This window comes from Lagopus leucura, unplaced genomic scaffold (genome assembly GCF_019238085.1).
Source record: "Lagopus leucura isolate 7727_CA_CO unplaced genomic scaffold, USGS_WTPT01 Super-Scaffold_100004, whole genome shotgun sequence".
In the NCBI taxonomy this organism is placed as follows: domain Eukaryota; kingdom Metazoa; phylum Chordata; class Aves; order Galliformes; family Phasianidae; genus Lagopus; species Lagopus leucura.
The window spans coordinates 45,820,916-45,833,663 of NW_024962264.1; the positions used below are offsets into that span (position 1 = coordinate 45,820,916).

General features: G+C 34.7%; 1 protein-coding gene across 6 annotated transcripts in view; it reads left to right on the forward strand.

The window, feature by feature from the left end:
• The window catches only part of FRYL (FRY like transcription coactivator), a 153,235-nt gene that overhangs the window by 79,055 nt on the left and 61,432 nt on the right, over positions 1–12,748 (forward strand). For 4 of the 6 annotated variants that reach the window (XM_042872197.1, XM_042872192.1, XM_042872193.1 and 1 more), the window contains 7 exons: positions 2,560–2,658; positions 3,698–3,799; positions 6,414–6,458; positions 8,915–9,018; positions 9,632–9,740; positions 11,422–11,508; positions 12,160–12,331. In XM_042872197.1, the coding sequence (XP_042728131.1) occupies positions 2,560–2,658; positions 3,698–3,799; positions 6,414–6,458; positions 8,915–9,018; positions 9,632–9,740; positions 11,422–11,508; positions 12,160–12,331 (718 nt within the window). The remainder of the gene's footprint in view (positions 1–2,559; positions 2,659–3,697; positions 3,800–6,413; positions 6,459–8,914; positions 9,019–9,631; positions 9,741–11,421; positions 11,509–12,159; positions 12,332–12,748) is intronic. The other 2 variants (XM_042872194.1, XM_042872195.1) reach the window with 1 other exon arrangement.

The following is a 12,748-nucleotide window of genomic DNA, read 5'->3' on the forward strand; positions in this document are numbered from 1 at the left end:
TATTTTTTTCCTCCCGCCATTCTCCTTTTTTACATTTGCTTCCAATAACCTTCATTATATTGCATTTTTAGATATTTAAAAATGCTGCTAAGTAAGTTACTAATGAGCACCTGTGTAAACTTTTGAAGGGAAGTTTGTTGGTACAGTTTGCAGATTAGATGGTTTTCCCATATATTTTCAGGACTTTTTAACGCTCTTATTTTCTTGACTCTTATATCACAACACTGTGATGTTATACTTGTTCTAAAAGATGGAAATTTCATGTATTTAATGTTCTGTTTATTTGGAGATCTCACTGAATTTCTTTATTAGCTGAAATCTCTAAGTGCTTTCTAGAATAAACTGATATATATAACATTTTTACAGTCAGGTAGGGAGAGTGTGAGTTCCTATGGAAGAAGAAAAAATCTAGCATTGAAGAATATCTTTGACATCTACTTTGTCTTTCAAGTGTATCTGTTTTGTCATGACCTGCAAGGATATGTTCATCTTCTCTAGATTTCTTAACTTTGGAACTTTAAAAAAATATATATTAAAATGGAGGTGATATTTCATTTTAGGGCATGACCACAGAGATGTGGTGTTGATAGCAACTGTTAATTGACTAAAGTTTTAGTCTTACCTGGGCGTATTTCTTCTCTTTTCTAGAGAAGAATGACCTAACTTGATGAGAGGTAGATGCATTTTGAATTGCGTAGTTGCATGACAGGTCAAGTGAGTAGTGAATAAAGAAAGTACTTAGCATTTAGGTAAATATAACTTTTAGTTTACAAAATTGTAATTTAAATAGTAAAAACCCCACGTTTATTGATCGGACAAAGGCAGCATTAGAATTGGAACTAGTCTGTGGTAGTCACAGAGGCAAGCACATCAGCTGTGCGGTGTGTGTGTCTGTGATGAGCTGTGGATCTCTTCCTACAAATAGTGGCTGAGTCAGTGCTTTCAGCAGTTGGTGAGGCTGTCTTGATCTTTCTTTCTTTCTGACTCACTTTTCGTATAAATGGCACTTCTTAAACAGAAGCTGAGAACCCCATTCCAGGTGGAAATGGAGTTGAGAGGGTTAGTCATTCTCTACGTGAGATGCAAATTCGAATCTTTTCAAGTAGGGGGAAGAACTGAATCTGGATTTGCTGTTATCTTGGGTACAGAAAATCACTAGTGAGTAAGCTGTTGGATTTCAGCATTATGACTTTGTTAGTGTTGTTCTCCTGCTGAGTCATTTAGGCATTTTTAAAAAATACAACCGGATGTGGACCCTCCAGGTATAATGGATGGGTGAATATTTGGCACAGGGGAAGTTAAAGTTGATCTATCAGCTCAAGGTTATATCTGAAAGCAGCAGTGAGGTGTTGGCAACAACTGGCTCCAATTTATGAAGTGTCACTAGGGGAAATGCCGAACAACTTAGATCTTAAGAATAGCAAAAGAGAAATACTTTGGACGTATGACAAAAGTCATTTAAAATGTAAAAATTTCTTTTTTACACCTTGCAGTATACAGTATTTTGGTTTTTTTATGTCTCTGCACCATAATGTATTGAGATTGTTCTTAGCAATTTGGACATGGTATATCTTTTAATAACTCTTATTTCTGTAATAAAAAACTAAACTAACTAACTAACTAACTAAATAAAAATTTGTGTGTATATATAAAAAAGCTTATGTTGGGAAAACTGGAGAAATGGCGAAATCACTTTCACCTTTCTGGTTCTCTGTCAAAAACTACAAAATGAAAATAAATATGTTTGCTTCTGCAGTGTTGTAAAGAACATGCAATTACCAAACTTACTTTTATAGACAATTTCTTCCAGAAAAGCAAAACAAAACAAAACATACAAAAACAAACTAAACAAACAAACAAAAAACCCACAAAACAGGCCAGAATTCAATAAATATGAAAAAAACCCAAATCCAAAGAATAGAGTAGTACATCAAAATTATTTACACTTAAATTGATTATAAGAGGCATCCGGAGAGAAATATAAGAGATGACGGGAGTGGGGAAAAGGCTGTTTTGAATGCAAGAATGGATCGTGTAATAAAAGTGTAGAGGTGTGTTCATCTCCTTCATTAGTTGTGCAAACTGTACAAAGACCACTTGTGTTGTTGATTGCCTAGTAATCTGTGTGTCATTTCTTTCAAGTTTCCAGTTTTTCATAATTAGGGGATATGAAAGGAAAGGGGAGCACTGAAAAAGGGGAGCAATGAAAAAGTAATGGTTGTTATTTTTGAAATACATTAAATCATACTTTTAAAGGGTTTCAGTGTAGTTTTATTTATTATATGGTGGCTAACTATTTTACATTCTTTTCTGTAAGTATGGAAAACAAACCATGTTTTTAAAATAATGTTTTGCAGTTGGTTGGTTGTTTTGTAACTTACGTAGCTATGGTGATGGTTTATTATGCTTCTGTTTGTATTTCAGACTGTTATCAAATGCTTAGCCAATGTGAGATTTAACTTTTGAATGTTCTTAAATTCTATGAACATTCTAATGCATGTTTTAAATACCTTCTTTATAAAATTTTAAATCAATTTCTGTGTGTATTTTTTTTAATAGGCTGTTAAAAATGAAGTGAATGTGCCATGTTTGAAAAATTTTGTGGAGATGCTTTATCAGACTACCTTTGACTTGAGTTCAAGAAAGAAGCATTCGCTGGTATTTTAAAGAAATATTTCAACTTCTGCATTTTGTTCATCATAGGCTTTTAAGCTAATACATTATCTTATGTTAAAAGCTGTATTAATTTCAATCTCAACTCTTCAGTTCGAGTACAATCCAATTAATGCTACATTTATTGCATTTGCTTTGATATTTATCTGTTTCTTTGTGCGAGCTGTGGTGCTGTTATCTCATTTGTGAGATTGTTTTTAAATTGATACTTGTTCTTGGTTTAGTTCATTTTAGCACAGTGTTATTTAACCCGATAACTCTTCTGATAAGAACTTACATACAAGGACTATCATGTCTAATTAAAACATGGAAGTGGCAGGCAAGACTTACCAGCAAAATAACAGCCTATTAAGTAGTCTTGTTCTGCTTGTTTTTTTCCCCTCCACGTGTAATCTATTCTTCTTTTTCCAAAGTATCTTATTACCTCTTTCTGATAGAAATCTCTACAGATTTCTTTCCCCATGACTACATTTTAAGCAAATCTTATGTTAAAAAAGCAAAGCTAGGTCATCCTAGTTTGCATACTCACAGCCATTATCAAGCCAGTTTTTCTTGATTAATCAAAGTACAGCTTGAGGAGCAGTGAAATCTCTGACAACCTCGAGTCTGCCTCAGTTTTTTCTGAGCTGATAGGTTTTGTTTTTTTCTTCAAAGGCGGCTCCCTCTCCCACCACAGAAGACCCTGTGAAATGACTCGTAAGATTGCAGGGAAAGCGAATATTGTAAGAAGGGCGAGGTCTGCCAGCAGCCTTTGCTTGAGATCAGGCCTTGGTAGATGAGCTCCACTGTGGTCCCCTGGCGCTATACTGTGAGCTCTGCAGCGCACAGCTTACGACACTCACTCCTGGCTAGCGGACATGTCCTAGTACAGGGCAAAGGCTACAGCAGAACGCTAACCTGGTGACCAGTCCTAGCTGCTGTGAGAGCCTGAGGCAGGAACCAGCTCTATCTCATTCTCGATGTACAAGACTTGGGAGGTCTGCTAAGAGCAATTTGATCGATTCTTTTTCCCCCCTGCTCATAGGCTTTGTATCCATTGATCACCTGCCTGTTGTGTGTCAGTCAGAAACAGTTTTTTTTAAATAACTGGCACGTTTTCCTGCAGAACTGTTTGTCACATCTGAAGGTAAGAGTCCTTTTCAATTCAGAAACTGTTGCAAATCATTAGCATTTGTTCCAGTATGTTCTCAGACACCGACTGCCAAATAAATACAAGTACTTAGCTATTTAAAAGGACACTGTCATTTAAAAAAAAAAAAGTCTTTAGTCTTCATTAATACTAAACCTTTTATGATGTTATTTAATTCTGGAAATGGATATCTCCCTTATGGGGGCCTTCAGTTTTGTTGAGCAAAATCTACAGAAGTTTCTGCTAATAAGTGCTGTCATCTACTAGAGAAAGTACAAAGTGTAATTTGAAGATTACATTTGAGAAAATAATTTATGTTCATTTACTGAAGGGACAGAAAATGAATCTCTGGTCCTGAAAATAAATAATGTCTACAGCTTGTGATACGTATTTTCCATATCAAAATTACAGTGTCCTTTTAACCTTGTGGTTTCAGATCTTAAAATCTGAACAAAAGTTTAAACAAAAGTTGTAAACAAAAGTTGATTGACAAAATGTGGAGATTTTGATGCTTAAAAAGTAGGGATTTCTTTTCATGAGTTACTTACAATATTAATTGTTGTACATATTCTTTCCATAATTTTGATTAACATAGTTCACGATTTTGTCTAAGCATTGATTTTGATAATTTTAATGAATTCTTTGATTGACCTTTACAATATTCATTCTGGTTAGGTATGAGTGGTGATTCCAAAGCTAAAATATATAAACCAGCATGAAGTGCAATGGAAACAGGGTTAGCTGCTTGGATTGTTAAGGATCATTTTGTTTTCATGACATCTTCCACACTTTTCTGTTGCTTGTTGGGTTTTTGTATATTTTTCACCTAACATTCTCTTGCAATATTTGCCTAGATTTTTTATGTTGTTTATTTTGCTTACAGAGGCTTCTTTTGGTTTTGTTTTAAAGCTTTTTAAAAAATTCTTACACTCTAGGAATTGCACTTTTCTGGCATAATGTCCATTGCTGATAATGGATGTATTAAAACTATAAAAGCCAGTGAATTCAACTGGTAGCATGCATTTTATATATTTTTTTAGTTTTGTTAACTACTAACAGCTTAACACATTTATTGTAAGGCTCTATTCAGCAGAAATTTTATGTATGAATTTCTGCAACTCAGAATTGGCAGTGTCCTGATGCTTTGCCATCAGTGAGTTATTTAGGATGCTTTTGGGGTTGCTTAAATTTGGCCTGTCAAATACAACAGGGTTTTTTTTTGTGGGGCCAAGGGGGGAGGAGGTGCCTAGCTTATGCAGAAACTTTTCTGAGGTTAATCCTAAAAATTACACCCTTACTGTCCTCCTATGACTCGTGAATGAATGTGTTCCTTTGTTTCTGAAGCTAATTAAATGCATGCAATCTATCATAAGTAATCTCATTAATTTACAAATCTGATTTTCACAGCAGCTTAGTCTTTTAGATTTCCCTTTCCCCGTTTTATTTCCTCATTTCCTAGTCACCAAAGTTATTTATTTGCAGTTAAGTATGTAAAATGCAATCAGGATTCTAAACCCATCATCTCTAGCATCTTTGATGTTATTTAACGAAGTAATGCTGACAGTTATTGGGAAATAGTTTGGAGTGCTAAGAAGTTCAATCTTAGCCCTGTCACATGGAGAAGTTAAGAATTGCGGCAGTCATAACACCAAGGCCTTGTCACAGGAATGCTATACGATGAGCATGGACTGAAGAGGTGACACAGGCTGTGAACTCATGGTGCTCAGTTCATTCCATGATGACTGCCAAGTACATTCTTTTGCCTGGCAAGGAATGTCCTGTGGCCACACTTCACTGGCGGAAAATTAAGCCGTCTCCTGTTTTGGTGGGGTGAAATCTCACACCTTGACAGTCTCTCTGTAGTAACTGGTGCACTGTGTTCATACCCTGTGGTATTTCAGTGCAGTTACTTTATTTGGCAGCTACACTGTCCTTGATAACATCCCTGAAGGTGCTCTGAATCCTGATCTAGCAAGATTTATTGTCTTTGTAAACTGTTTGCACTTGGTTTCAGTACATGCCTTCTTAGTTATCCTTAGAGTGGCCTTAGCCTGAGGAGAAAACATCCCAACTTAGGCAGCCTAAGGCATTAGTTCTTTTTCTTTCCTACTGCTAAGTTGTTAACTGCTATGGGGAAGGCTTAAATAGCTCTGGGTCTGGACCAATGCAAATAGCAGATAAATGAGTAGGAAGGGATTGGTTCAGACCTAGAGGCTACCAAATAGAGTGCCTTGACATATACTGCTCTCACCTTAATCCTCATGTTAGCTAGGATGCCATTGCAGCTTTGAGCTCAGGAGAGCTAAATGTGTTGAATTTCACCAGTCAGTAACATCAGTCAGTATTGCAAAATCGTTTTGCCTGCTTTTCTGACTAGTATTTAGACAAAATAATTTTAGCAGGTTTGTCAGAAAATTGATTCTACATCTTACAGGGAGAGGAAGGAATGTACAGGAACATTTTTTTTGCCACTATAGAAAAAACTATTTCTACTGAATAGAGTCCTTGGTGTACAGCTATCTGTTGTTTTTGTGCTTTTTTTCATCTAACATGCATGTGCCTCCCATTCTCATGTTTGTTATGTTTTGCTGTCTCACATTGCTTTATTTAGATGCCATCTAACAACAGTATCAGAAAACAAATAGAAACCCTGCAGGTGAGTTAATATGTTGTTATAACTCAGTGAAATGTTGCTTTGTCTCGTGTAAATAATGTATTTTGTACTTTTTTATGTTAATCATTGTATTTTGTACTTTCCTTTCTGTGTAAAAAATGCTCTTGGCATTGTTAAGAAGCCACAGGACACGGAATGTTTTAAAGGTCTTTTTTTCATGATAGGGAGCAAAGGAGAAAGACAGAAAACTGATATCAGTTTGTCCTAGGGGGTGAGAATGTGAGTGAGAGGTTGCATATCAATATCACAGCTGGTTTCCCTGAACAACAATGCATGTTTCCACTGGAATTAAAATACATATTCAGATGTATGGGGTTTTTTTCTGTTAATTTGTTCCAAAAAATGTCTTGCATGTGAGCAAACTTGAAAGCATTTTCACAGTAAAAAATGTGAAACTGATTTACTGTAACAACTTGCAGTGCACTAACTTGAAAGACTTTTACACTGTTGGTTTTGCAGGTTTTAAAAAGTAGGAAATGTTTTAGTTCAGAACAGAAGAAAAGTTTAACATCAGTATTAAAAAGTACTTTCTTCAGTAAGTGACTACATTTGACTAACATGGAAAAAATGCTGTTTTGTTTCTTGCCTTCATTGAGATATGTTTCATTGACTTGTCTTAATGTGTCATGTTAGACCATTGTAGATTTGCTCTTATTTTTTTGTTTTATAACTGAGATACAGTTCTTTAAAGTTTATTCCATAGTTTTCTGATATCATTTATCCGTGTGAAAAATTCTAGGATTTGAAACAGAGCTGTGCTTGGGAAAAAACAAACAACCCACAAAAGAGAATGCTTTAAAATCTGTCAGACATCAGCTAAAAATGCTGAAATGTAGTCAGGTTGTGGGGCTGCATAGACTTGTTTACTGCATTCTAAATGCAGTAATCTCAAAGAGGAAAGGAAATACTGGCGTACTAACAGCAGATATACAACCATGCCATAATTAGACCAAAAAAAAAAAAAAAAAAAAAAGAAAAGCCATTTTCTTGTGAAATATTTGTTTTTTTCTAGTTGTAGTAAGAGGTAATGAAGCTTTTCAGTGCTTAAGTCCAGAAGTACTGCTGTATTTTTAATGTTTTTACACTTTTAAAAAAGTGAATGCCTATTCACACATTTTGCTTTTCTGACAAAGTTGCAAGCTTCATCATAACCAGTCAGAATGATAAACCTTCTCAGCTATGGAGTGTTGTAAACCAAATTACAGAAATGTCTGCTACCTAAACTTGTTCTTTTTTTTTTTATTTTTTTATTTTTTTAACTTTGGTTTTCTTCTGAACTGTAAATTATTTTCCCCTTTATCAGATATAAGGAAACCAGAGCATTACTCAAGTGGGTTACTACTACTAAGAAAAGGTCTAAATGCTGCATTATGGGTAGTATTTGTTAAAGCATGGACAGATTAATTCGTAATCTTACTTGGAACATAAAGAAATGTTGGCCTGTAGATAAGCTATGATAAATAATTATGTAATTGTTATTTTTTTTTGGTGGGGGGGGGGGGAGAAGGGGCACAGTTTAAGTTAGATGAAATCAAAGCTATCACAGTCTGAATTTACACTCCACTTGTCCTGGAAGTGCTACACTGGACCATTGGTTTGTGATTGAGGCCACAAAAAGTGAAATTTATTGTGTTCAAGCCATCAGGCAGAAACATTGTGTCTTGAAACAAGACGAGATGGGAAAGAATATATATATTTTTTTAAACTGAGACAGTGCCTAAAAAGTTCCACCTGGGAGTCATTTATTTCCAGTTTGTAATACTAATGGTGAATTCCAAGAGTCCCACTGAATGCTTCAAGATTATAAATACAGCGAGCACCCTTAGCTAAAAAAGAGGTTACTGGAGTTGATGTGACAAACGTTATTGTCACTCAGTGTTCTGAACAGTGAAAGAGCTAGAAGGAGCAAAGTTAAGCTCCTTGAAGAAGCTTTAGGATGAAAGTGAATTTCATACCATGCATAATTTATTAATGCTTGCCCTGCAATCTTTTTCTTCTGCACCTGCTACTGTCTGCTCTCATAAGCTGAATACTGCGCTTAGATGGACTTTGTGCCTGATCCTAAGCAGCTACTCCCATGTTTTAGATAAAATTACAAGTTAGTTTGCTATAAAGTGGATATCAGTTACTTTCTAAGAAAAGTTCTTTGAGGCAATATGCTCTTGGTGTTGATCCTGAGGGCTGTTAATGTTCTGCTTTCAGAGTGAAAGGCATATAAAGCACTCTGAAATTACTCGTTAAGTATTTAAATAGTATTGGGAATGTGCAATGCATGCTTGGTTTTAAATATACACAGTAAAACTTACAGTCAGTATTAAACATGTCAGCTTTCTTTCTTAAAAATAGTTGAAAATATTCTCAAAAGTCAGAAGAGTAATAGTATGATTTCCTGAATGTCTTGCAGGCAACAGTAACTGTATTTCTCTTCTATTTTACAGAATAAAGATCCTAAAATGTCCCGAGTTGCACTGGAATCTTTGTATAGGTTGTTGTGGGTTTATGTTATTAGAATAAAATGTGAAAGCAACACTGTAACTCAAAGGTAAGTTCTTTGCACAAGGGATTCTAAGTTCCTTTTTTTCCTTTGTGATGTTAAAAAAGATTCCAAAGTCACCTAGGGGAGGGCTTGTTGGATAAGTAGAGAAACAGAAACTTCATCTTAATAGAGAAAACCAGAGGAACTTGGTTAGTTTGAAGAGGAGAATGAAGAGAGTCCTCACTCTCCTTTTTATATGTGTGTGATGACATAAGTGGATAGAGAGATAAAAAACAGGAAATTTAGTTGGCAGGCTCTCGTGATACCATAACAAATGGGATCTGAAGTGCCCATCACTAAGTATAGGCTGGAAATGAAAAGAATGAAAAAATGTGTTTTTGCAAATTAGCGCAGTGAGAATTTGGAGTAGTCATTCAGCATTTGCTCCTCCTTCTGACTGAGTAGCTCAAAAGCAGGATTTTGGTCTGCATATAAGCTAACTCGTTATAATCCCCTCAACAACAGAGGGCTATAGTTGAAATGGAAGGTACTGCCTTCTGTGGTATGCAGTAGTCAATCCTACGTTCTTCTGATTTGAATCTCAACAAATAGGCAATTGCAAAAAATTATTCTTAGAACAATTTTTTGACTTCTTACATTTGTTTCTCAATTCTTGTAGTCGTCTCATGAGCATTGTATCAGCACTTTTTCCAAAAGGATCGCGTAGTGTGGTCCCACGAGACACACCTCTGAATATATTTGTGAAGATTATTCAGTTCATTGCTCAGGTAAGAATATATCTAGGTAGAGATACAATATTATGAGCATTATTTGTAAGAAATATAAATTATGGGCTGTTTTTTGAAATACTTGTAGAGTTTAATGTACTGAATAAAATTTCCCCAAATAATAATAGAATGACTGATTCGTTTCTTCAAGTGGCAAAATTATTTTTCTTTGAAGTTCAATAACTATGATTTGTAGATATTATGATGGTTAGTATTTGCATCTGTATTGTTCTGTAATGGATGTGTCTGTATACGTATGAAGATAAATGAGGTACAGTGATATACTTACAGTGTTCTGTTATAATATATTCGTAAGGGACAGAGTATCTGAACATTAAAGTCCATTTGTATTTAGCAGGGAGTCTAACCTCTGTAGAGTGGAAAAAAAAGTTGCAACGTGTATGTTAGTGTGTAGTTCCTACTGCATTACAATTTGTATTGTTTTAGATGCTTCTGTTATCTTAATATCAAAATGCAGGAGGTGATCCCACAGGATACAATACTCATTCATCTTTAACCTTATAAATTAGACTTCTTTTTCCATCTTACAGATAGCTTGTCTGTGCTTCAGTTTCCAAAATGACCTACTTCTGTTTGTACAGAGATAAAACAGGATACAAAATCCTTTATGCTCTCAATTTTATTTCTAGGGTTCTTCATTTTAACACTAAGTTTAAATTATTTTTAATTATCAAATATTTGAACCTGTAAAGCAGCCTAACTGTAAAAGCCTGTGCTTTATTTACTTTATTCTTTTGCCTTTGTATCTGAATACAGTTTCATGGTGAACTCTTCTATTGCCCCCTCACCCTAGTTTCAGAATGCTTTTTAAGAGTTCAGTGTGGTTTTTTTTTTTTTATACTGTGTTGAACAGATGGAGAACTGAAGTTCAGCAGAGAGTAAATGGTGAAGTTTCTATTCTTTGGTATAGATTTTCACCAAAGTAGGTACAAGCAGAATTTTCCATTTGACACTTCTACTAATGAGATCCCAGGGTCTGAAATCAGGCATTCTCAGAATGAAGTAGATGTAATTAGTAACCTACTGTGAAGGCTTTACTTAACTAACTCAACTGCCATCAATAATAAGAGCTGCCTAACTGAAGCAGGAATAAAATATGCTTTTTGAAGGACTGTTCGATTGACTCATGTATCAGACTCATTTGTTCCATTTTTTTTCTAGCACATATATTACATTTCTGAACTTGTTCAAGAACTGAGCTGTATTAGTTAAAAAAAAAAGAAAAGAAAACAGAAAAATGCATCTGCTATGCCAATTTGATTTTTTTTTTTCATTTGGCATCTCTTGCACAGATTGAAACTGAAGTCCAATAGTATATGACCATTCAAAGAGAACCTGAATTGTAATCTGAGATTGCAAATGCAACCTTAATTGATTAATTTTCTAACTCACATGGACTTCACCAGTATATTAATGCCAATGTAGTGTATTTTGACATTTTTAATACATTGCATTAGGAGTGTTGAACTGTATTACTTTTTTAAGAGTGTTATTAATTCATAAGAGTATGTAAGAAAAATAAATATTTTAAAACTTCTAAAATATCATTTTTATATTTTTTAACTTCTAAGGCATGATACCTACTGCCTATAAGGAAGAAATTCAGCTATGCATAGAAAGATAAACAAGAATTTATGTATAAACCTTTTTTCCTTTATAGGAACGCTTGGATTTTGCAATGAAAGAAATAATATTTGATCTTCTTAGTGTTGGAAAATCACCCAAAACCTTCACAATTAATCCAGAGGTAAAACAAACTTACTACTTGCATGCAGTGAGAACAGGATGTTTGGGTGAAGTTTTTGGAACTGTAGTTAACTATTTTTGAGCTGTCATGAAAGCAGATTAATGAATATCAAAAAAGATGTTCTGATAAAGCTAAAGAAATAACTAGTTATTACTAGCTAAAGAAATAAATAGTTGTGTACAATTGCTGTTCCATGTCTGGTGAGTAAGCCAGCAACACTACTGCAGTTTCAGCTCATTGCAACTGTAAACCCAGTATGTGTGCTTTTGTGTATAACCATAAAGCCTTTTCTTCAGGGACATCATACCCAGCTCTTACAAAGCCAGTGTAATAAATGAGATGTAAAAATGTGTTTCTTGCGTATATCATTCTTATCATTCATATTAACTCCTTTAATCCTGTTTACTCTGAAACATTAAGTCGATTTGTCCATGCCAGTTTTGTTGACTGGAATCAGAGATGTGAGAAGGCATTCAACACTAAAATTTTGTTCATACTTTCATTACTCTAATGGGTAATATATAAATCATGCCTGTCCTACTAATGCTGTCTGCTTACAGAGGGAAAACGCAGTTTGTGTTTTGTGTTACTTTAATGTTATAATTCCTTTTGTATTCTACTTCTTTTTTCTTCCCTTTGTTGCTTTTGAAGAGGATGAATATAGGCCTCAGAGTCTTCCTTGTCATAGCAGATAGTTTGCAGCAGAAAGATGGTGAACCACCAATGCCAACAACAGGAGTTGTTCTTCCCTCAGGAAATACTCTGCGTGTGAAGAAAATTTTTCTTAATAAAACACTGACAGATGAGGAAGCAAAAGTTATAGGTATGTACTGGTCTTTTGGAATTTTACATTCCAATACGTACGTAGATGTTCTCGGTTATTCTCAAATAATGCATTTGTGTATCTTTATTTCTATATTTATTTTAATTTTTATGGAGAATTTAGTTATAGCATGTTTTAACATGATTCTTTAGAGAGAAGCTCTAGACGATATTGAACTTCTGGTGTCCAAGACTGGATCTGTGGCTTTTTTAAAAACTGCTGGATTAGCACACAAAATACTGAGTAGAATTAGTTTGGTAATTAGCATGGAAATTTTTGTTCCTTTGATCCACTCTACAGTGTTCCAAAATACAGCTGCGTTGGAGTGAGACATTTTTTATCCCTTTGTTTGGTTCATGATCTGCAGATGAAATAGTTGTCTCTAAAAGACAGTCTCAAGCTAGAGCTAAAATACTC